The sequence below is a fragment of the Atractosteus spatula genome, chromosome 6 (genome assembly GCF_055471065.1).
Source record: "Atractosteus spatula isolate fAtrSpa1 chromosome 6, fAtrSpa1.hap1, whole genome shotgun sequence".
Lineage (NCBI taxonomy): Eukaryota > Metazoa > Chordata > Actinopteri > Semionotiformes > Lepisosteidae > Atractosteus > Atractosteus spatula.
Genome location: NC_142711.1, coordinates 21938469 through 21962136, shown reverse-complemented (window position 1 = coordinate 21962136; position 23668 = coordinate 21938469). Strand labels below are relative to the sequence as shown.

The window sequence follows — 23668 nt, the reverse complement described above, 5'->3', positions numbered from 1 at the left end:
CTTGGGACATTCGTTTTCTATAAATTCAGTTAAGATGTGTCAAGTTAGTGGTCTTCAGTTATTATTGTAGACTTGACTAGAATACATTTGCGTGATGTATCTTGCTCTACAGTTAATGTCCTGGGATGTGCTGAAAGCTTATGTATTAATGTTCCTGTTGTTCACATTCCTTTTGTGATCTCTCCCCTTATGCATTTTCATTGGTATTCTGCTTTTTAAATGTGCCCCGCTGTTTCCACAAAAATACAAAGCCTGAACCTGTTTGTAAGAGGCCAATGAGCAGGGAGTGTAGAGAAGACCTGCGTTAGGGGTGTGGTGTCTGTAGTGGTCCGGGAGGAAAGGATTTTACGTTTTACAAAATTGTTTTACAGATGTCCTTGAAGGGTATAATGGAACAATATTTGCCTACGGACAGACATCCTCTGGTAAAACACACACCATGGAGGTAAATACTTTTTAAGTGAAACAATACTAGTAAAAACACCTGTTTTGTAAACAAATATCAAAGCCCTTAAGTGTTTAGAAATTGCAAAAATGCATGCATTTTAATATTTAATGCTGCCAAATTAAAATTTCATTGTAATAAATTAACAAACTAGTATGTTATCCTTCCTAAGGATATTAAGATTTGCTAGTATGCTTTAATGCTGGATCATTCGCCTAAGGGAAATTCTTTAATAAAGGGTAACTTGTTTGGGTTATGCTGAATAAAAAATGGTGCATATTGAAATGGTGATTTCACCAGCATAATATTCATCCCTGACTTTATTCGATTAGATTGCATACCTAGTTACAAATCTGTCTGGATATTAACAATAACGTTTACCCAAAACTGTTTTCAGGGCAATCTCCATGATCCAGATGAAATGGGTATCATCCCCAGAATAGTGCAAGACATTTTTAATTATATTTACTCCATGGATGAAAACTTGGAGTTCCATATCAAGGTAAGCGTATAAAAGAAAACGGAGGAGTATGCCTGCCAGTGACACAAAAACTGTAACACCTTGGCTGGTACTCAGGTGAAATTCAAGTTGGGAGCTTATCGCAAAACGTCTCTATTTGCTGAGGCGGTTTTGGTCAGAATTGTGTCTTATGTCGGTTTTTCTTCACCCAGCCATTTCTTTCAGATAAACTTCTTTTGCATGACTGGTTCTACACCGACAGTGGTGTTTGCATATACTTTATTTGGCTTGTTTGGTTCCTCAAGTTGCCAAGACATGGGGAAATCAAGAGCAGAATGCAGCTTTTAATTCTCTCTGTGGTGGATGGCGCGTTGTGATGTCTTCAAGTGTAATGGCAACCCCTTGCAGCACGTCCTTCGTTGGTGGGTCAGTGAATTTGTGTTGTTTGTTGTGCAGGTGCAGCGTGAGCACAGATGTGCGTTTTAAGATCACTTTATTGGCCATATACAATTTCTTGCATTAGGAATTTGTCTTTTCGCGTACCCCGGCTTGCTCTCCAAGAGACACACAGGCACACAGACGGGGAGAGAGAAGCTTTGGGTTGGAGTGCATTTATACGGTGCCCCTGGAGCAGCTGGGGTTAAGGGCCTTGTTCAGGGTCCCAGCGGAGTAGGATTCCTCTGCAGGCTGTGGGATTTGAACCGGCAACCTTCCAGCCACAAGCGCAGATCCTGAGCCACAGAGCCACCGCTCCGCCCCCTAGAAGGCACAGACGGGGTTCGGACCCACATTCCTTGGTTTACGAGACCAGCGTTTTACGACTTGGCCACCGTGCCGTTTGTCTTGGAACTGGCGACTGAGAGGCGTCAATTTAGACATTGGTTCGCTGGAGGTGTCGGGATAAACCCAATTTATGGTGGCCTGGTTTGGGTGTTGGGGTGCCAGGACGTCCTGGTGATCAGAGCCCTGTCTTAAGGGAATGGCTCAAAGGAGTCTACCACTTCCTGGGTTTAACTTTAAAGTTCGGGAAAAATTATTAGTTTAAACTTTCCTGACCTGTTCTAAGCCTGTCCATAGTCTTGCTGCTTCATCTTACTTTCCTTATGTGCTGGGGCCTGAATTGAGCCCATTGTTGCTGACAGTGTCCTGGCTGAGCTGAAGGCTTTTCTGTTTCAGATGGGATCCCTCATCCATTTCCACGTTTCTAAGTCTTGCAAAACAGTTCTCCAAGAACATTTAAAGAAGCACAGGTGTTATGGGATGTGAAAACAAAATGCCAGACTCAGGCTTGGTGGTCATAATAGCTTAAAAAGCCTTTAAACTTCAGAGCTGGGTTTTCAGAATTATTTTGTATTTAGTTATTAAACATCTGAAAATCTTAGGTTATTGTGCTAAATGTTACTGTAAGAAGCTCTGTGCTAATGAGATCTTTTTATTTTGTAGGTGTCGTATTTTGAAATTTATTTGGACAAGATTAGGGACCTTTTAGATGGTAAGTTTACAAAAACAACTAAAAACTTTTAAAAGCTTTTAGAAAGATAGATACTTTATTGATCCCGTGAGGGAAATTGCAGAAAATGAGTAGTGTAGTGAAAGACTTGCCTAAAAGGGTAAGATTTTATGTTTATCAGTGCTTAAGAAACTGGTCCGCATTAGCTCTTTATGAAGATAAGTATAGATCCTCTGGGTGAGTTGTATATTCATTGTGTTAATATTACTGAATCCTGCTGAATGATCTCAGTATAAGTTTTTCCTGTTGATGTGCAGTACAAAGTAAACAAGTTAGTCAGATCTCACCACTAATTCCTTTTCCGCTGATCTTCAGTTCTTCATGTCCTTGAAGTCTCGTTTTCTGTGTAGTTAATATACTTAAGTGCTTTTAGGATTCTTAAGCCCTACAATTTAGTTTTGTCCAAGCTGGCAGTTGTCTGCCTCTTGCACTAAAGTAATCAAGTTTTCTTCACTATGTGGTCAATGTGAAATATTTTGAGTGTATTAAAGTAACAGTAACCACTTCCAAAAAATGCGCTTTACAGAATTGGCCAGTCAAAAAAGATCTGGTTTAGGTTTCCATATCTGGGCATGTACTCCTGTAATGTATTTAATAAAGACTGATCTACCTAATCCTGCATTCACATAATTTTAAATGCTGAGCCAACTGAACAGATGTTGATTTAGATAAGTCTGGGCTGTCACTTTGCTAATATTAGAAGAGGGCTTGCATCTAATTAAGGCATGATGTTGCTATGGTAGATAACATTGGGAGTATACAAGCAGTCCTTCAGTTCTTTCAAATTGGATGTTTTGTGGTTATAAATACTTGTCTGAAATTAATTGCTTAAAATGATCAACATTTCTATTCTTTCTCTACAGTTTCAAAGACTAATCTGTCAGTACATGAAGACAAGAACAGAGTTCCATATGTCAAGGTGAGACTCAGTGCATCATGAGTTCAGGTTGTATTTCAAGTTTGGCATGATGGAACAATGAACCAACATTGCGCAAGGCTTTAGAAACTGAAGGAGAAACATGAATTTTGACTTAATCAAATACCTCTTGTGCACACTCAATTGTATGATCTTTTCCTTTCCTTAGGGGTGCACTGAACGATTTGTCTGTAGCCCAGATGAGGTCATGGACACTATCGATGAAGGAAAATCGAATAGACATGTAGCAGTAACGAGTAAGTGCCACTGCTTTTTTAAAAGATACACAGTCAGTAGGTAATTTGTGCTGCCCTTATCTATTGGTATTGGTACCCTTTTTTTGAGGTGTTATTTGCTAATCATTTTGTGTGATGTGCATTGTTATACTTCCTAAAGACAGATAACCTCTTGGTTTTTTTCATTGGTATTGACCTTATAAGCAGTAAGAGGTGTGAGTGAGTATGTATGACTTAATGGACATGTTGATCAATTCCTGATTTCTCTTAAGCACGCGATTCCTTCTCTAGAATTAAATCTAGTGTCTTAGAACAATTAAAGGAGAACTGCATTCACGATTCCATTCAGTCATTAAATCTTGCTAATAAGTAAATTAATTGACATTATAGAAACATTTTACAAATTTTTTAACTAAGCACAAAGCTGTGAACTTTGTGAAAATGTCTCCCTGCTCTTGCCATGAGTTCCCACGTATTGTGACGTGACGTGGCCCTTCCTGCTCACTAGTCACCATAATGAATAATGTAATGTGATATATGAGCGAATAAGTACAGGTTGTGCAGCAGACATTCCACTGCAGAAATGTTCCAATGTGATCTGCGTGCAGAGTTAACAAGTAAGCAGTATTTGTTGGCAAAGCTATCTGGAAGTTAAGGGTGATATTTCTATTGGATTAAAAGAGATGTATTCACAAGCCTGCTTTGTTTACAATGTAATAGGGCTGCTGCATGTCACTGGAAGTCTTGTTGTTTTGTTCTGGATTGCAGATTATGGCACTGTGCATAACTGGACATTTTGTCTATTTTGTGATGTAAATTGGGGATTTTACAACTTACTGTGTACATTGTACTTTTATTGTAGTTTGAAATGCACTCATCAATACTGATTCTTTCTAAACCGCAGAAAGAATCCTCTTTTACTATATATAATTCATTTCAGAATTTGTTATTCCAATATGATTGAAGAATGTGTACAATGTTTTTTTTTCTTACAGATATGAATGAGCACAGCTCCAGAAGTCACAGCATCTTTCTAATCAATGTCAAGCAGGAAAACACTCAGACAGAACAAAAACTAAGTGGAAAACTTTACCTAGTAGACTTGGCGGGCAGTGAAAAGGTAAAGTTAAATTATTTTTAGTGTTCAGTTCTTGTTAATGTGGAATGGTAATTAATGGGGACTAGAATAAGGAATGGATTACTATTTTTTTCTGGCACTGATCCAGTGTCACCCATTGGGTATTCCAATATCCTCTTAGAGAGTGACTGATTGCTATAAGAATATTGTCTTGACTTTGCAACCTGAAACTTTTTCCTAATGACTGCATTGAAATCCTCAAACTAAGCCTAAAAATAGTTTTTATTATCTCCATTATTACATGGGTTCAACACTCATCAAGAAGTAATAATAACAGCCATTAGAGACCATTCACATTTGAATTAGAAGGTAATTAACTTTCTGGTTTGCATTACAATTGACTTTCATTTTTCCTATATATGTCTACACTGAACTTCAAAAGAAAACACAACAATGAACATTTTTTGGAAAAACATATATGGATTTTGAATATTGATTAATAGTTTTTGGCATTATTTTAATTAATCACTCATTCGTAGCTCATTGAGACACCTCATTTGTGAGAAATAAGTCCTCAGAACTGAGGGGTTGATTTATCATGCCTAATGTCACACCTGGTAAAAATCAAGAAAGGAAAAAGCAAAGAACCATTATGCACTGGTTATCAAAAGACCAATGCCATGCCATCTGTGCAATCTGTTAATAGGTGCATAAAACAGGTGAGTTGATTGTCAGTCCAAATGTGATGGTCTGGGCAGGAATGTCAGCTTGGCAGACCTCCACCTGCCGAGTTTGATGACAGCCTGACCACATGGCACTGCAGTGATCAAGTGCTGGGATTTCACCTGCAGCCCTTCTTGTGGGTTTATACTGGCCTGACGTCTCGGCGGAACAGTGCACAAATGCACATGCTCCAGCTCCTTCTGTAAAGCCCAGTTTCTTGCAAGATGAGCCCGAGAGTGATGCCCTGCTCACCAGATGGGAGCCTCAGTTTGGCATGCCATGAGATGATGTTGCATCATCGGCTCAAAGACCAGTGATAAGGCATGTAATTATCCAGGCTGCATGAGAGAGATGACTCAAAATTCAGTAAGACTGCATTTGTGAAGTGATGTAAAACATGAATCGGTCGTATTTCTTTCATTGGTGGCTACACGTGCTACTAGACTGTGATTTCCACAGTAGACGCTGGTTTATCAACCCCATTGGTAAATGTTGATCAGCATGATGAATTTAACCATGTCATCTCTTCGGTTAAATGCCGGTGCACTTGCTACAGAAGAAATTCTGATGATAATTTTGTGGATTTAAAATTTCGATGTTTCTTTTGCCCCTCAACATGGAGTTTTTCATTGAATATTATTAGATATCATTGATTATTATCTGTTTTCTTGGGTTCTGCATTTTAGAATTGCAGTAACATTAAGTTTTAAAAATGTTCATATTTTTAAACTGTAGTTAATATAATTATATTTTCCCTGCTAATAGTATCATTTGCTATTGGAAAATGTTTTGGATGTTGCTTGCAAAGATTTTCTTAGTAGGTGCAGTCCGTAAATTATATTTGTAGTGAAGTGGTAATGTTTTTTGTTTAATGTTTTACTTATTTAAAATAATGTATCTAAATCTACTTTCCCTCCTAGTTATTTATTCCATTACTTTGGTTCAAAGCATTTACAGAATCCATTACAGACTAGGATAATGAAAATGACTATACCTTCCTCCTGTGTTCATGTGTGTGCAGGTCAGTAAAACTGGAGCTGAGGGAGCTGTGCTGGATGAAGCAAAAAACATCAACAAGTCTCTGTCATCACTTGGAAATGTCATCTCGGCTTTAGCAGAAGGCTCTGTGAGTGCATCTTAAGTCTTTGGCAATGTTAAAATGAGTGAATTGTTGCCAGTTTGTATTTGGGATAAGGTTTCCCACTCTATACTTGAGTCCTCTTTAATTTGCTTGCTTTTCAAGTGTTAGAAAAGAACTTGAGGTAGAACTGTACAGAGAAATGTTTATCTCAGAAACCTCAGCATGTCACATTGTCAGATGCTTTGCCAACAAACAAAAAGTTCTGTATCACCCCTGCTGTAATGTCTGTGCCATGTTCTCACACAGTTTAGGAAACACTTTGCTTGTGTGCTTAGTTAGATATGAGCGACTACTGTACATTTTCTGTTTGCAAATAATGGAGGTTTTCAAGTTGCCTAATCAACAAGCTGTGCCGGTGACCTGCTTTTGCTCTTTCTAATCATTTCGCTGCTTTTCAGACTTATATTCCATACAGAGACAGTAAAATGACAAGAATTCTTCAGGACTCTCTTGGGGGTAACTGCAGAACCACCATTGTTATCTGCTGCTCTCCCTCTTCTTACAATGAAGCTGAGACTAAGTCCACACTGATGTTTGGTCAAAGGTAATTTATGAATCTGTACAAACCTAACCTAACCTGCTTGCACTATCCCAATACCAAATGAGCTGGCATACTTGGAGGGGTTGTATATAAAGGCTTCAGCCAGCCTTAAATCCATTCTACACTTCAAAGAAAGCAGACGCACCTAGGAAAAGTGTGAGAGTAGCTCACTTGAGTGAGGCCATGGTGATTAGCTGGTACTCCTATCTCTAGCTGAGCTCTTGTTCCAAGGTGTTTTTGTTCATAATTGACTTGCTTAATTATTTATAGGTCTGGGCTTTAGTTACCATTTCACTGAATGCACGTTGCTCCTGCGAGGAAATGAATATTGAAACTTTTATCAGTGTCTTAAAAAGCAAGTGGTGGGTGTTTCTTAAAAAGTTGATCTAAAAAAAACAAATGTAAGCTGAAGTTTTTTTTAACATTCATCCTTTAGGGTTTTGATCCAGTTCTGTTCTTTGTTTTTTTGTGTGACAGAGCCAAGACGATTAAGAACACAGTCTGTGTTAATGTCGAGCTCACAGCTGAACAGTGGAAGAAGAAGTATGAAAAAGAAAAGGACAAGAATAAGACTTTACGGAACACCATACAGTGGCTTGAAAATGAACTTAATAGATGGCGGAATGGTGAGTTATTTGTCAGAACGGACAGTAAGGTATTGTATTTGCTGTGTAGAGATTTACGTAAGGAAATGAGCCTAGTCTTTTGAGACAACGTAGACTGAAGTCTTGTGCTGCGTGATTATCTAGAAAATTTACAGAGATTAAGTTTTGTAAACTCATTTTTAAATTAGGGCACAGTGTTGATCTGTATAGTATCTTCAGAAAAAAATCTTATGCGCTTGTTCATGTGGATTTAGCTTTGACAATTTGTGTGTGGTTCAATCTACAGGTGAAAGCGTGCCTGTTGATGAGCAGTTTGACAAGGAGAAGGCCAATGCTGAGGTTCTTGCTCTTGACAACGTTGTGAACAATGACAAGCCAGCTCCTTCCCCTGGATTCCCAGCGGTTAAATTCACTGATGCCGAGAGAGTCAAGTATGAGACAGAGATTGCTAAACTCTACAAGCAACTAGATGACAAGGTATGTTACCTCTTGAAATGGCTTTTGTACTTTGTTGCTAAATGACTCATTGAATACAGCCTCGGTTTTACCTGATGCAGATCTTAAGCAGAAAGTATGATTGTGGGGGGTTTGCTTGGATCACTTGCTGGGTATAAAGTAAAGAAAATGTGAACATTTAACCAAATGGGTAGGAGGCTGCCTAATGTGAGACCATTATCTAATAAAGTAGCAATGTAAATTACAAGATCACAGTTTTTAGTCTTTTCTGAATTGATTATGGTTAATTGTTATGAATGGTAGGGCCTTGTGAGACCTTGCATCTTGGTGCATCTTGGTCCTTCATCTGTGTTTTACCTTTAATAATGTAAAAGGTATTTCAAGTGAGCATTAGTAGCTGAAGCCCTGCTTCTCCTGTTCTGCAGGATGATGAGATCAACCAACAGAGCCAGCTGGCAGAGAAGCTGAAGCAACAGATGTTGGACCAGGAGGAGGTGGGCTGCCCACTGGGCTGTTTAGAAACGGGGGGGGAATATGGAGTTGACGTGCAGCCATGTAGCAGTATTAAACCGTGAGCTTCAGACACTGCATTCCAGACACTGCAGGCTTGATCACAGTACCTAACCACCCTGTAGTTAATGTTGCACCAGCCGTGGGTCATATTGGTTTCTTCTTTAGAAGTACAGATTTACTTCTCACATTATCGCTCAGTTAATGTTATCAGATTAGTCTTAAGCTAGAATGTAACTTATTAAACTTATTAGGTTGTAATTGGACCGTGGAGAGCTAAGCAGAGACAGTAAACACTGTGCAGAGTTTTGTACATGTTTTCAGGTCTTGGCTATCCAACTCCTTAAGATTGGTTCTTATGATGGTTAAATAGACTTGTCACTAAATATTCAGTTTTACCAAACCATGGCTTTGTTTGCAATAACCAAAGTAATGTATTTGTGGTCATCGGTGTATAACACGTTTTAGCAAAAACAGTGCATTTCAGAACTCTTGTGATTATTAATGAGGAAAAATGTCACTTGCCAATCTGTTATTTTGTGTTTCATATTGGCTGGAATTTATACAATTTCTACTCCAAAGACACTATGCTCTGTGCAAGAGGCATGTTCAAAGAAACTAAGTACACAGGGCAAAGTGTCTATTAGGCGCTTGTATGACTCCATCGTGACCTCTCACGGTCTCTGCTGTCCTGTCCACAGCTGCTAGCCTCCTCCCGGCGCGATCACGATAACCTGCAGGTGGAGCTGAACCGGCTGCAAGCCGAGAACGAGGCCTCCAAGGAAGAGGTGAAGGAGGTGCTCCAGGCCCTGGAGGAGCTGGCGGTCAACTACGACCAGAAGTCCCAGGAGGTGGAGGACAAGACCAAGGAGTTTGAGATGCTTAGCGAAGAGCTTAACCAGAAATCGGTGAGGAGGGTCATGTCCCAGTGTGTGCGCTGCGCTGGTAATAGTTCAGTGTCAGTATGGGAGTGCTGACGCTTGTGGTGATGGATTTGATATTAAAAACAAACTGAAAACAAATATTTTACCATCCAACCCTCTGATAATGAGGCATTCTTATTTGACATGATTCTGTAAATTCAAAACGCAAACCTTGTACCAAGACTTCATATAGCTTTAAGGATTAGTTCCAAGTCATCATTGTTAATAGAATTAAACCGAGACTGACTACTAAAGACATTTCAGTTGAGGACAATTCAGTTGCTTATTTGCTTGAACCATTTTTGTATTACGTGTGTTTTATTCTCATCTGTGTTCTCAGTTACATGGAAACTGTATTTCCAGAAGGAATAAAGGGAAGGGAGAGCTTGTGATACTTGTGGACGACTAAAGTTTTATTCCGTGCTCAAAGGAAAAGAAAAATTACGGAAATGTCTTTTTTTTTTCCCCTTTCCAGCATGGAATAAATCTTTACCTGTTCCTTTGTAGCCTCCGCGTGCTGACGCAGCTCCCTACCTGTAATACTTGTGGACATTCACATTTACGCTTGATACCCTTTTATATCTAGAGCATTCTGGCATCAATAGACTCGGAACTTCAGAAGCTTAAGGAAATGACTAACCATCAGAAGAAGAGGGTCACAGAAATGATGTCATCACTTCTCAAGGACTTGGCAGAAATAGGAATTGCAGTAGGAAGCAATGATATCAAGGTAAGGTACTTTCACATAAACCTGTCATGTTCTGGCTTTTTACCACTTCTGATTTGTCATTGGAAATGGTTAATCATTGACATACCACTATATTCCTAGTACTTGCATAGGGGAGGTGAGGACATTTGCAATCTTAAGAATCACCTACTGTGTATTTACCCTTTGATTGCCTCAGTGCATACAGCAGAGTTCCTCCTGCCTGGGGCTTTCTCTATATGCTCAAAGGTGCCTAGCATGTAAAGGGCCACTAGATCACTTGGCTATCGTCTGTTAATGCAATAGGCTCAACCTGCACTCTGAATAATCTTCATATTGCGTTGGCTTAGTTTCCAATAATCAGTATCTAGTTTCTGAGATGCAAATCATTGCATCTCATTGGTTCATTGCTTAACCGATCTTGTCCATCAGATAAGTGGAATATGCGTGTTCTGTAGCTTGTGGCATAGGGTTGCAGTCACAATCCAGGGTACTTCTTGTCTTGCATTGGAAGAGTTCAACATCGCATCTTCCATTAGAAGTTCCATTGCAGTTTAAGTGAGGCCAACCTAAGTGTGGGTGCTCTGTGCCTATACTGGCACAAATTATTCTTAGCGGAGTAGACATTCTAAGCGTAGTAGCGGTGGTGTGTTTGGGTGTTTTAGAAACAGACTCCAGGATGGTCCATCGAGCTGTGTTATTAAAACTAGGCAGAGCCTTATGTTGTCTAGGGTGTTCTCGGTGTAGTCAGAAGGACAGTTCCTGCCCAGTCAGCTTTATTTGTTGTGCATTAAAATCATTGTCAACTGCATATACAGTATATAGCGTTTGGTAAGTCGCTGATGCAGGAGTTAAAATGGAGCCTTGTGGGAGATTGGAGTTAATTTTTTCTAGCCTTCTGGTTTGACCACCGAGGAATGCTGGATTGTCCACTGGCACAGGACTCTCAGTGAGCACCTTTATTGGTTGGGGCATTTGCTGTGGTTTTAAAATGATACTGTAATGTACAGTGCTTGTGTGGATTTCAGTTCTTAAGACTTAAGCTATAGACCTGCATTTACTTTTGACCTCCTGAATTGAACAGGATTTGCATCTCAGCTTTGATATTTAGCACCAAATACTGAAGCTGAAATAAGGCATGAGCCTTGATGGATTTGTTTACTGAAGCTCTGTTCTTTTTGTTCTTTCTGAGCAGCAACACGAGGGGAGTGGGATGATCGACGAGGAGTTCACCGTGGCTCGCTTGTATATCAGCAAGATGAAGTCGGAGGTGAAGTCAATGGTGAAGCGCTGCAAACAGCTGGAAAGTACCCAGACGGAGAGCAACAAGAAGATGGATGAGAACGAGAAGGAGCTGGCTGCCTGTCAGCTGCGCATCTCCCAGGTAGAGTAGGAGAGCTCGGCCCCTCACAGAAGGGCCTCGAGTTCTGTTGCTCCGTGGAGCAGAGTTTGTGATCGAGATGGAGGCCCGACCTGTGTTGTTGCACTCTTGCTGGCTGGAAAAACGTGTAAACAGTCCATATATATTCTGAAACAGACCAAGTATAAGTTTTTGTGAGGTGTTAAGAGCATGAATTATAGGCGTGTTTCTGTCATCAAAGAACTTCAGTATCTAGACTACCCTTAATCTGTGCACAGCGCAGTACCCTTCTCAATAAATGACGACATTTTGTTCTCCAGCATCACAGAAACTTTTTCACTGTTGACTGTTGTTTGCCAGCATGAAGCCAAAATCAAGTCTCTGACCGAGTACCTGCAGAATGTGGAGCAGAAGAAGAGGCAGCTGGAGGAGTCCGTGGACTCGCTTAACGAAGAGCTGGTGAAGCTCAGTGCACAGGGTACGACTGCCTGTACCTCAAGACCTGAGGCTCTGTGGCTGTTTTGACGTGAATTTCAATGCCTGCTCTAGAATATTTAACATTGGTCATATACTAATGACATGTTGGTGCTAGGTGTATATCGAATGTACGAGTGTTTCTTCCCTGATGGAAATGCCAGGGGATAAATAATTTTTGGCACCCTTGGCATTATGAAATTAAAATTTCCAATACCTGTTTGAATAGAATGTAAATGTGTTGAGAGACTTAATATAAACTCCCGTGAGATTACTTTTGATAATGAATAGCATACATTTGTAAAAACTTACTGTGCCTTCATTTAGCTCTATGGTGCCTCCTAGTGGTTAAATAACCCCGTTACGTTCGTCTTGCAGAAAAGGTCCACGCTATGGAGAAAGAGAATGAGATTCAGACTGCCAATGAAGTCAAGGTACAGCAAGCTGCCAGCTGCTCTTACTGAGCAGTGCGAGACCGGTTCTTTCTGAATTCCAAGTGTTGTACATTTTTCCACCCTGTTGGAATATATTTGTGTTCTTTGTGTCAGAGTTTTCTAAGTGTTTGAATGGAATACAAACATCACAGATTACACAAAGTGTTTAACTTTTTTTAAAAATGTCATCTCTTAAAATGTAGCTCAAATACATATTGGCATTACAAAAATAATCATAGTGCTTTATTTCCAAGCAACTTTGGAGACCATTATAGCTTGTGGGTGGTGTATGAATATTTTTTGTCTAGTCTTAAGTGGTTTCGTGCCCTTCCTGTGTAGATGTTATTAATGAAACGGCAGAAGTAACTTTTGCCCTTCCGTGTGCAGGAGGCTGTGGAGCAGCAGATTCAGAGTCACCGCGAGGCTCATCAGAAACAGATCAGCAGCCTCCGTGACGAGCTGGACAAGAAGGAGAAGCTCATCACTGAGCTCCAGGAGTAAGCCACTCTCCCCTGTGTTCTGGACCATTTTCACTTTGATCAAGGGGGTTATTCAGCAGCAATTAAATCCATAAACGAATGTTAGTTTTTTTTAGCTTTAGGGGAATGGGAATGGGAGGATGTATTGTGTCCGTGTTTGCTGGAGCTCAGAACTTTAAATCTATACCAGTATACGGCTGCTACGTGCAGTGTGCTGAGGTGGTGTTGGGTAAGATGCAGCCTTGACGTTTCACCATTGCAGATCTCGAGCACCTTTGCAGTTTGAGTGGGGAGCTGCAGTAGTAAATTATACGGGTTTCCAGCCTGGTGCCATTTTTGAATTTGAGCATCTGCCTTTGTCTCCCCCCCCCCCCCCCCCCCCCAGCCTGAACCAGAAGATCATGCTGGAGCAGGAGCGCCTACGGGTGGAGCACGAGAAGCTGAAGAGCATGGACCAGGAGAAGAGCCGCAAGCTGCACGAGCTCACGTACGTCGTCCTCTGCAGAGAGCAAAGCCATCACACGGCCCCCCGCCTCTCAACTGATGAGCACTTCCCTTCCGTTAGAACTGTTGTAGTAGTGATTTGTTGGGCGGATTCTCAATCCTTAACTCAGTTTTGTATTATCGAAGTATCGATAAGTATGGTGTAAAGCGGCGATTTGTTTATAGCTTTTCGAGGAGTTCTGTCAAAATTGTCACTTTTGAAACGTGAGCTCTGTCATTTTTCATTCGTTCACGTAAAGCTGTTTAGTTTTTCAGAGTGGGGAGGTGTTGCATTTTGTCCCCACAGATGGCAGAGTGAGCTCTATAAAGCTCTTACTAGTTTGTGGGGTCGTTAACATTTCTCAAGCCATTTGAAAGCCTTTATGGAGCACTTGCATAAAATTAGTATTCTGGCTTATTGTAAGATTGTTAGTGCTTTGTTTGTCCTGACATAAAATTGCACTGTTACACAGAGGCAGGTTAGGTCATGATTCTTTAACATGCAACATTTACTATTAGGAAATTCTTGTCATTTCAGGGTTATGCAGGACAGGAGAGAACAGGCCAGGCAGGATCTCAAGGGTCTGGAGGAGACAGTGGTGAGTGCTTCATTCTGCAGAGTTGGCGTTAGAGGTTACTTTAACTCCTCTTGCTTGTATTTCTCTGGTTGTGTGCTGCTTTAATTCCCGTTGTTTGTTTTGTCTTAGGCAAAAGAGCTTCAGACGCTGCACAATCTGAGGAAATTGTTTGTGCAGGATTTGGCTACCAGAGTTAAGAAGGTAACGTCATCCCAAGGCAGATGTTTCAACAAAATTGTCTTTGGATGGATTCAGTATCCTTGAGTCATGGAAGTCCATGAGAATTTTCATTTGGTGCCAGTAAACAGTATGATGTATCGGTCACATTTTCAGTCCAAAATATCCATGGAACAATGGAGCTGAAGTTTTACCGTTTACTGTGTTGAAAATGACTTCTTCCCATAGGCTGCAGAGTAACTATATAATGAATTAGGACAAGTTCAAAAAGACATACAGGTAGTGGAGGAATGTGAACCATATTCTTGACAAGGGGACGAGTATGTGTGTGGAGCCAGCTTCTTAAAAACTACAGCCTTGAGTGCTTGTTTCCAGCAATGAATGTCATTGCCTGGCTATTGATATTTAATCAATCAGATACTACTCATTGCGTCTATTGATTACCTTCTGTTGAGACTTATATTCAAACATACATTTGCCATAGCCTCTAACTTATGTTTTAATAATAAATAATCTTATGGTGTTCCCAGATTAATTCAGTAAATAAAGAAAAATCATTGCCTTTATTTACAGTGAAGCTGTTTGTTTGATAGGCCACAACAGCATACTTTAAAATTGCTGTCTCTTGCTTTCCTGACAATGCTTAAAATGTGTATTTAGTTTATGTTCATCTTAAGCTATACGTCGTGTTCTAAAACGTTTGTAAGTCACAAAGAAAAAGTAAAACACGTACCGATAAATTTTCAGGTTTACCGATGAAGATGACAGAAATGTTCTCTGTTCGTCCCTGCTTTGATTAACAGAATGGCCTTTGCTTTTGCAGAGTGCTGAGATGGACTCTGATGACACAGGTGGCAGCGCTGCTCAGAAACAGAAAATCTCCTTTCTCGAGAACAACCTCGAACAGCTCACAAAGGTCCACAAACAGGTGAGAAAACCACAGGAACTTTGGATTTATCGTTTGAGAGTTTGAATAACAAAGGGTTGCATAATTGAATTTAAGAATTACAAACACAAGTATAGTTAATAGCAGATGCAACATGAAGTCAAATACACTTCACATAGACTACACCTTTAGACTAGGTTGTTGTTTTAGGCACTACGAGCTGCATGATTAGAAGACATCTGTGTGAAATTGGCTAAGGTGTCTGTTATTTCCCTGTTCCTTCTTTAGCTGGTACGTGACAATGCAGACCTTCGCTGCGAGCTTCCGAAACTGGAAAAACGCCTTCGGGCTACGGCTGAGAGAGTTAAGGCCTTGGAGTCTGCGCTGAAGGAAGCCAAAGAGAATGCTGCTCGCGACCGCAAGCGCTACCAGCAGGAAGTGGATCGCATTAAGGACGCTGTGCGCGCCAAGAACATGGCCAGGAGGGGGCACTCGGCACAGATAGGTGAGGAGCCCATTGCAGCACAGGCTAAGCTCATTTATTGAGTTTTACCCCAGACATATTACCAATGTTTTGTGAGGTTGCTGCTAATCTCTCTAGTGCATTTTAATAAGAATTCCTTTAGTTTATAAAGTGCTTTTCTGGACACTCCACTCCAAAGAGCTTTCAGTGTGCAGTATCCACCTGGATGATGCAACAGCAGCCAAAGTATGCACAGTACCCTCATCACACACTAGTGGGGAGGAGAACAGAGTAGTGAAGCCAATTCATAGATGGGGATTATTAGGAGGCCATGACTGGTCAAGGCCAGGGGGAATTGTGGCCAGGACACTGTTAACACCCCCACTTGAACGTGCAGCTGTGTAACCATAAAGTTCAGTGTGGTGCCTTTTCTGAGAGATTCCAGTAAAAAGAAATTGTGCAAAGTTCAGGTTAAATTAAAACATCAGCATAGCAAGAGGAATGAATTATTTCGTTACCTGAGGTCTTTTTGGCATTGTTCTTCAGGACATCTTTTACTGCAGCCCCTAAAAATGTCTAAAACATTCCCATGCTGTGCAACTCTGAAATTCACATTTGCAGTGTGTATAATACAGATCATTGTACTCCTTCCAGAACAGATCTCAATTGCTTATTAAAGTAAACAATAGGGCTTTCAGCACAAGTACTGCTTGAGGAATGCAGTGGTCTAATCAGCCTGTCCAGCTGACCTGTGAAGCCTGAACTGCAGGAATGAGGCAGCCTGTGGGAATGATTACCTTTTATTGTTTCAGCCAAACCCATTCGCCCCGGCCAGCCTCCTGTGGCCTCTCCAACGCACCCCAATGTGAACCGCAGCGCTGGGAACTTCTACCAGAACAGCCAGACGGTATCCATCCGAGGAGGGGGTGGAATGAAGCAGGACAAGAAGTGGGTATAGACCAGATCCCTCCCCCTGAGCTGCGTTTCCCTTTGACTGGGAGCTGAGTGAAGAGCACTCAGCTGTGTTCAGCCATTTCTATAATAGGGACATTTTACACCAGTTTAAGATGGATCCTTCTCAGGCCCTTGTTAGGGCAAGAGTGGTATTTCCCTAACTAAACTGGAGTAAGTTTAAATTTCATTTTGCATATTCCTTTCCAGCTGGAGTGTGCAACAAAAACTCCTAATCAAAACACAGGTCCTTTGGTTCTGAAGGAATTTCAGAGCAGACGTGGCTTTCTTTATTTTGAATAAAAATACACTCCAGCAGTTATTCTATTAGCTTTTCAGATTTTCATTTTTAATAGATTTGCTTTTGTACTTTAAGCAGGATTTCCTTTAATGACCATTTTACAGGATGTTTTCCAAAGGCAAAGTTTTGATTTTCAGTCGTACATCCGGTAGCCATTCTAACCTCTGTCGAAACGGGCGGCAGCGACATTCAGTTACCCATTCAGGTCCCGTCGTCCTGCCAGGGTTCTTGGCTTGAAGCTTCTTCAGCTCAAATGCCCATAAATATTCACAAACCTGAAGCTGTCAGTGTGAGGTTTTACGGATTTTGAAAACTATGCAACATTGAACACTGTCCAGTTTCTTGAGCTTTTGCCTGTTGCTGCTATGCAATTATTTTCTGTTTCATTCTTTTGTTTCTCCTCTTCCCCAAGTACAGATTATTAAGCATTGACAGCAGGTGATAAACGTAGATCAGTGGTGTAGTGGTGAACTAAAGCCCTGAATTTCCCCTAGTGTCAGTGGAAGGATCCTTAGTGCCTCGTCTGATGGAGACATTGGTCTCAGACACTTTGATTTCAGCAAAGGTGGGTGGTATGTAAAGACCTGCAGTAATGGAAGGCCTAGATCATGCATGGGATAGTGCCCGGTAGAGAAGCTGCGGTGTTATAGATTTGTACTACATATTAAGAAAATGAATATCTGTGGTGCAGCTAACACTGAGATACGCAAGCAGTCCCAGGCTTTTAAATTGTTTGCAAGCTCTTGGATGCTTTGTTAAACCGTTCAAAATAATCCTTTGCAGCTGAGCTTTTTATTGTTGAAGCATAACAGCTTGCCTTGTTGTAGAGGACTTAGTTGTATGCAAATGTTCGGGCACCCCTGGCCAAATTACATGCTTTATTGATTTTCTAAGTGAAAAGAAGTGAACACAACCTCTGCAGTGAAAAAACTTAACTTAAACTTGACATTTTTCTGCAAATTTTAATGTACAGTTACTATTTATTTGCTGAATTTAACAGATTTTAAAAAAATGAAACGGTAAATGTGGCATGTGCAAAAGTTTGGGCACCCTTTCAAACACCACCTCCAAACGTTTCTTGTAGCTAGCTAAGTCTTTCCATTCTTGCTTTCTGACTTTTTTTCCCCCCTCTTCCTTGCAGAACGCTTCTAGTTCAGAAATAATCTTAGGTCCTCTTGCACGCACTGCATGTTCGAGATCTACCCACAGATCTGAATAACATTCAAGTCTGGGAAGGCCATTCCAAAACCTTCATCTTTCATTTGTAGTTGATTTTGCGGTATGTTTTGGATCATTGTCTTGTTGTAATATCTAACCTCTTTCCAGCTTCAGTTTCTTCACTGCCTGTGGGACATTAGCTTCCAGGATTTGTTGATACTTAGTAGAATCCATTCTTCCCTCTACCCGCACAATATTTCCTGTGCCCCTGGCTGCCACACAGCCCTGAAGATTAATGGATCCACCCCCATGCTTGACAGTTGGCAAGGTGTTCCTTTCTTCAAGCGCTTCTCCATTTTTTCTCCAAACGTTTTTCTATTATTCTTCTGTTGTTCCCATTTCTCACTATCCTATCCACCGTGCTGTTGACTTTGCCTTGTTGGTTTTCAGGATGGTGTTTACATTTTGGGGTTGCGAATAACATTTTAGATGGTTAAGCCAATAATACAGGACAAGCATGAAAAGAGACATGCAGGTACAGAGGTATGTTTTTAAAAAGCCAGTGCTTCGCAAGGTTTTGATGAGGAGAGATCCAAACGTGGTGGTCTGGTTAGAAGTGTCAGATTGCTACAGAATTCTTGCTTACAGCATTAGATGGCCCCTGACAGCACTATATTCCCTCATGCTGTTGTGTTAACAGTAGCTGTTTTTGAGATTATAATGTGATATTTATGCCATGGATGCCCTACTCTTCAGACGTACGCCCCACTGAACATCTTTGGGATGAGCTGGGGTGATGCGTGACCTACCTATAGGGCACAGAGAATCAGTTAAAAGACAACTTGTCCTTGCAGAGCAAGAACAAGTTGAACAAAATGGTCAGGGCTGGTGGCAAGATTAAAGGTGCGCCGGTAGACTCGGTAACATGTCTAATGGAGCAACGTATTATTAACCTTGCACCTTGAAATCTTAGATGGCCCCTCTCATCCATTCTTTAGAATATACTCTTCTACCCTCTGGGCGGAGGTACCAGATCTTCTCTATAAAGACTAAGAGAGCATTTATGTCATTTATACCTAAAAGCATTTAGTTGTTGAACAATGAAAAGATTGTTTGGAAGTAGGGATCTTATTATGTTGCTGTTGTTTTTAGAGACTTTACCAGCTAATTGTCTGTTTTTAATCTTATGGGGTGGGGTTGAGTTCTGATTGAGCAATTTTGTTTAAGTTTTCATTTTATGGTATTATACTGTTGTATTGTGTTATTGTCATAGACTGTATGTTATATTTATGAGCTGTTGATGTCTCAACACAGACTCCCTTGGGGCAATAAAGGTTCAATACAGTTTCCCTAGAAAATAAAAATAGTATTGGTAGTAATAGGAACCTGCACAAATTAGTTGTAATTAAGATGTAAAACTAAGCCTACAATGTGTCATTAAAACATCTGTTTTGGCGCTTCTGTAGAATTGGCTGTATCTGGTTCACATGAAACATAAATGGTGCATATTTTTGTTTTCAGCTGCTGAATATTCAACATAATCGAAGAGGAAGATGCAGATATGATCCAGGAAACCTGTCATTCCATTGCAGTGAAAATGTCCCACGAGGATTCACAGGATTATTTTTCAATATATATATCAAATATATCTGGCTTGTACAGTTCTACCCTGATATTTTTCTCCTGTATGATTGTTTTCCTTACAAAACGAAACCACACGGAAATCCTGAGTGCAATCTAGGCATCTTGCAAAATAACTACAGGTGACTTTAATGTGTAGCTCTGTTTTCTTGCACAGTTTGTTGTCCTTTATGTCTTAAGATTAGTCTGCACTGTGCCAAGTTGAATGTATGTAACAGGTTTTCAAAAATGTAAAAGGAAAAAAAATCCTAGCAGAAACGTCCTAGACTAATTTGTGTAAATTTCATTGTTTTAGGGGTTGTAAAAGTTTCTCTGAGTAGATTTGATAAGCTTGTTAAAAGTTTTGAAATGAACGGATAGCAAAAACACTACTGTCCCATTGTACAGGTTGAAATGGCACTGTACATGTTGTTTTGAGTATCGGGATGTGGGGCTGAAAATTGGACAAATGCTGTAATATATGGATTATCTGAAAGGCGCACTCATGACATAAGCCTGTGGAAGCCAAGGCCTTGATAATTTTAGTGAAAGGAAAAGACTCCAGCTGAACAGAAGGAAGCTGCTTAGGAATTAACAATATACCATATTGCCAGGATTTCAATAAATTAATGTACTGTATCATAAAAAATATTATTGCATTGTTACTGAATACTATACATATATACATAAATGCCTTTGTTAGGCAGAAATGGAACACTTGCTTGTCCTGTCCATGATATTGTCCATTTGTGTGCTTTTCTGTTTTCAATCTCAGCGTTGGTATCAATCAACATTCTGCTGAAGGGCCATAGAAATGGCAGTTTTTTTTGCTTTTTAATACATAGTGATCATGAGTTAAAAGCACTCTTTATTTCTTCTCTGAAGTGGTTTTTGAGTGAAGAGGCTGTAATCGATAACGGGGTGAAATGAGTAGGACACCATAACTGACTTGTGGACATTGCATGTAGAAGGTTAACTTCATGTATAGTCATTTTGTTTTTGGTTGCTAATTTTGGTTTGGCATATTTTTGCTGGTAATTTTATCAAATATACCATTTTCATAGGGCTTTAAGACCAATCATGACTGTGTTTTCTATTTTGTTTTTTTAAACGTTATGTGCATGTTCGGTGCCAGGCTGTTGTTGTTGTTAGTCTTGAGTAACACGTTTGTTGAAGTGTGTGACTGGCAGATGGGGGCTTTTAACTGATATTGCAAACACTCCTTTGAAGCCTGAGTCCGATCTCTTCAGCCTTTCAGTTCCGTTTCCATGAGAATGGATTTGTTGCTTCGGCTGCTGATCAGCTAGTCAGTTGAGCTGAAGCTTTTAATTGAACAAATTGTTGCTTTTGTTTTCTGTGCTGTCCTTTTATACAGTAAGATTAGTTATTTAAGGTGTTAGGATGAATAGTCAGGAAAGGTTTCTTTTGTTTTATTCTTACTTTTTATCATTTTTCTCCCAAAAGAAAAATAAAGCTATACAAGATTTCCATATCCTTATTTTAATTTTTAAACTTGGGAAGACATCTCTACATCCTGGTAGCCTTGTACACCTGAATTCTCCCAGCTTAGTTGTAAGTGCAGTGTTGATAAGCCTTTGTAAACCAGGACATTGGCTTCATTAAAAATAGGGAATGAACTTTGCTTTAGAGAAGGAAATCTAAATTAAACCTCAAATATCAGCTTCTGATTTTCTTAGTAGTGGGTTGAAATAACCTGCATATGATGAGGATTTGACATTCAGTCTGTAGCACTTTAAAACTCTTATTCACATAAACCTGCACCTAGAAACCAGGTCCTTTTTAAAAAAAACAGACACTTTGGTTTCTTAGAATAAAATCCAATGTTAACTTACTGGATTTTTATGCAGTGTTACATATAAAGCTGTCTTTCCATGGTTTGCCTTGAAGCTACATTTTCGACTTCTCCGAGAACTTACTCCCAGCTCTGGTAAAATACCTGGACAGGACAATGCTCTGTGTACCAGATTCTTTTCTGTTCACTGTAAGAACAGTAAATGCATTGTAATGTATCTTTCAAGTGCTTACTGTAGGCTTGTTTGCCCAGATTGTTCAAATCTAGAAATTGAACACAAGTAAAAGAAAAAAAAGCAACTAATATTTATTCATGGTGATCGACTAAATTATTTGCATTAATTTTAAAAAGAAAGCTGCTGACATTTATTACTGTGTAATAGTAACTAAATTTTTGATAGACCGTGAAGATTCCATCAATGGACAATGGTACTGGATTTTTCCTAGACAGCAAGGGCACATCTGAAGGCTCTGAAGGGATTTTGGTGATGCCACCATCTACTTCTGATTGACTGCATGCTGTACATGTATGTGTGAATAAATAAAAAAGTACTCCAAATTGTCTTCAAATTCAATGAAATCACAGATTTTTGAACGGGTTTGCCTGCCCTAGATAAAGACTACATGTGCAAAGAATAAAATTGTTTCTACTCACCAATGTAAAGTAAGTTAATACCTAGAAGTGTAATGTACCAAGCTGAAAATGTTTTCGATATTACAACCTTTGTATGATGCAATCTGAAATTAACTTCTCTTGACACTAATCCTGCGTTCTGCCGTGTTTCTTTAAAAGATTCTTGTGCCTTTTGTTCCTTTCAAAAACTTTCAGTTAGCAAAAAAATATTCGTTGTTTTTCCAATAGACATGGATGTCCTTTGTATTTCACTTTGATATTTTGTGTGCACAGGTTAGTCCTTTGGTTAAATTTTGTTTGCACCTTATAGGGACTGACGTTTTTGGGGATTATTTTTCCATTATGAAAACTAATGGTTGTGAGAATATTATGATATTTCAGTATTTAATATTTAGCCTTAAAGAAGATATCTGGTATCCTTAGGATTATCCTGTTTGAACTTATGTCATACCAAAATAAAATTGTTTACAAGGGTTCATACATGCATTTTGAATTTGGAGAGCTTTTGAGCTTCAATGTGAAAGCCTGGAAAAGCAATGCTATTTTGGGGCATTATCACTTTCAATGACATTTTTACACCCCCTGAAAGAAGTTTCAGTCATAGAATTAGTGTCTTGTCCAATTTTATGTAGTTTCTTTAGTTTTTACCCTCTTTGCCAATCTTGTCTTGAACAAATTATAGAACTTGGAAGATGGTTTCATTTTATTATGCACATAGAAAATAAGTTAAATTCTACGAAGTCTTAAACAGTTTTATGTGACCATTCATTTATAGCATGGGAATGCATTTCACAATAGTTTAGGTCTATCTATCAGGTAAATATTCAGTTTAACAGTGATCAAATGACTGAAAAAAGTAGTGTTAAAGAGTACATTTTGAGCATAAAAGGCATTGTTTTCTGACATGAAACGTGCCAACGTAGAATTATTTTCAATACTATTTTCAGGTCTGTACATAACGTAGCAATCTGAAACATTTTATTGTATCCTTCAAAAATATTTTTTTAAAGTACATTCTTCTCTAATAGCACTTAAAACAGGAATACTAGGGAAAATTAGTTTGTCAAAATCTAGTCCATAATAAATTTAACCTTATTGAAAATTAAATTTCTTCTACAGAAGACATTGGAATATACACCAGTCATTGTTAAATTTGATTGGTTTTAATGAAGGTGAGTTTCTACACATTTTATTTCTGCAAATTTGTAAAGGTAAACCTAAGATATTGATCCCACAAACTTCCTCTTTAAAATCCAGAGCTCCGTGTACCCAAAATAAAGGTGAAATAGAAAAGCGAGTACGTTTTGTAAAATGATTAGAAGACCCGATTATGACAGAGACTGAGGTCTTTCAAAATGTGAAAGGAAGGATCTTGTGTGATGAAGTGTACTGCCACTTTATAGCTTTCAGTTCAGCCTGTGACGATTGCTTCAGCATGAATGCATGAAAAATTGGGTGTAAAGGCCAGTTTTCATTTTGGTACCAAAATGTCGCCTTGCACATTTCTAGATACAAAATCTTTTGTAAATCAAGTAATGTCAAAGTTTACAAAGACTGAAACTACTTTCCAAACCCGTTTGCAAGTGGAGGGCTTAAGTCTGAATTTAG

The 23668-nt window shown here is 39.5% G+C and overlaps 1 protein-coding gene across 3 annotated transcripts in view; it reads left to right on the top strand.

Annotated features, from left to right (window-relative positions):
- LOC148832673 (kinesin-1 heavy chain) overlaps window positions 1-22190 on the top strand; it is a 35153-nt gene extending 12963 nt beyond the window's left edge. The window contains exons 3-27 of one of the 3 annotated variants that reach the window (XM_088918239.1): window positions 372-445; window positions 843-947; window positions 2349-2397; window positions 3279-3334; window positions 3501-3588; window positions 4563-4687; window positions 6390-6494; window positions 6908-7053; window positions 7528-7676; window positions 7942-8132; window positions 8537-8605; window positions 9323-9529; window positions 10131-10274; window positions 11446-11634; window positions 11971-12088; window positions 12463-12518; window positions 12906-13015; window positions 13383-13484; window positions 14019-14079; window positions 14188-14259; window positions 15059-15163; window positions 15410-15626; window positions 16397-16532; window positions 17331-17401; window positions 19516-21985. In XM_088918239.1, coding sequence (XP_088774365.1) covers window positions 372-445; window positions 843-947; window positions 2349-2397; window positions 3279-3334; window positions 3501-3588; window positions 4563-4687; window positions 6390-6494; window positions 6908-7053; window positions 7528-7676; window positions 7942-8132; window positions 8537-8605; window positions 9323-9529; window positions 10131-10274; window positions 11446-11634; window positions 11971-12088; window positions 12463-12518; window positions 12906-13015; window positions 13383-13484; window positions 14019-14079; window positions 14188-14259; window positions 15059-15163; window positions 15410-15626; window positions 16397-16532; window positions 17331-17401; window positions 19516-19535 — 2765 coding nt within the window. In that variant the 3' untranslated portion in view covers window positions 19536-21985. Of the gene's footprint in view, window positions 1-371; window positions 446-842; window positions 948-2348; window positions 2398-3278; window positions 3335-3500; window positions 3589-4562; window positions 4688-6389; window positions 6495-6907; window positions 7054-7527; window positions 7677-7941; window positions 8133-8536; window positions 8606-9322; window positions 9530-10130; window positions 10275-11445; window positions 11635-11970; window positions 12089-12462; window positions 12519-12905; window positions 13016-13382; window positions 13485-14018; window positions 14080-14187; window positions 14260-15058; window positions 15164-15409; window positions 15627-16396; window positions 16533-17330; window positions 17402-18162; window positions 18295-19515 lie in introns of those variants that run through there. The other 2 variants (XM_088918238.1, XM_088918240.1) reach the window with 2 other exon arrangements.
- Window positions 22191-23668: the final 1478 nt, after the last annotated feature.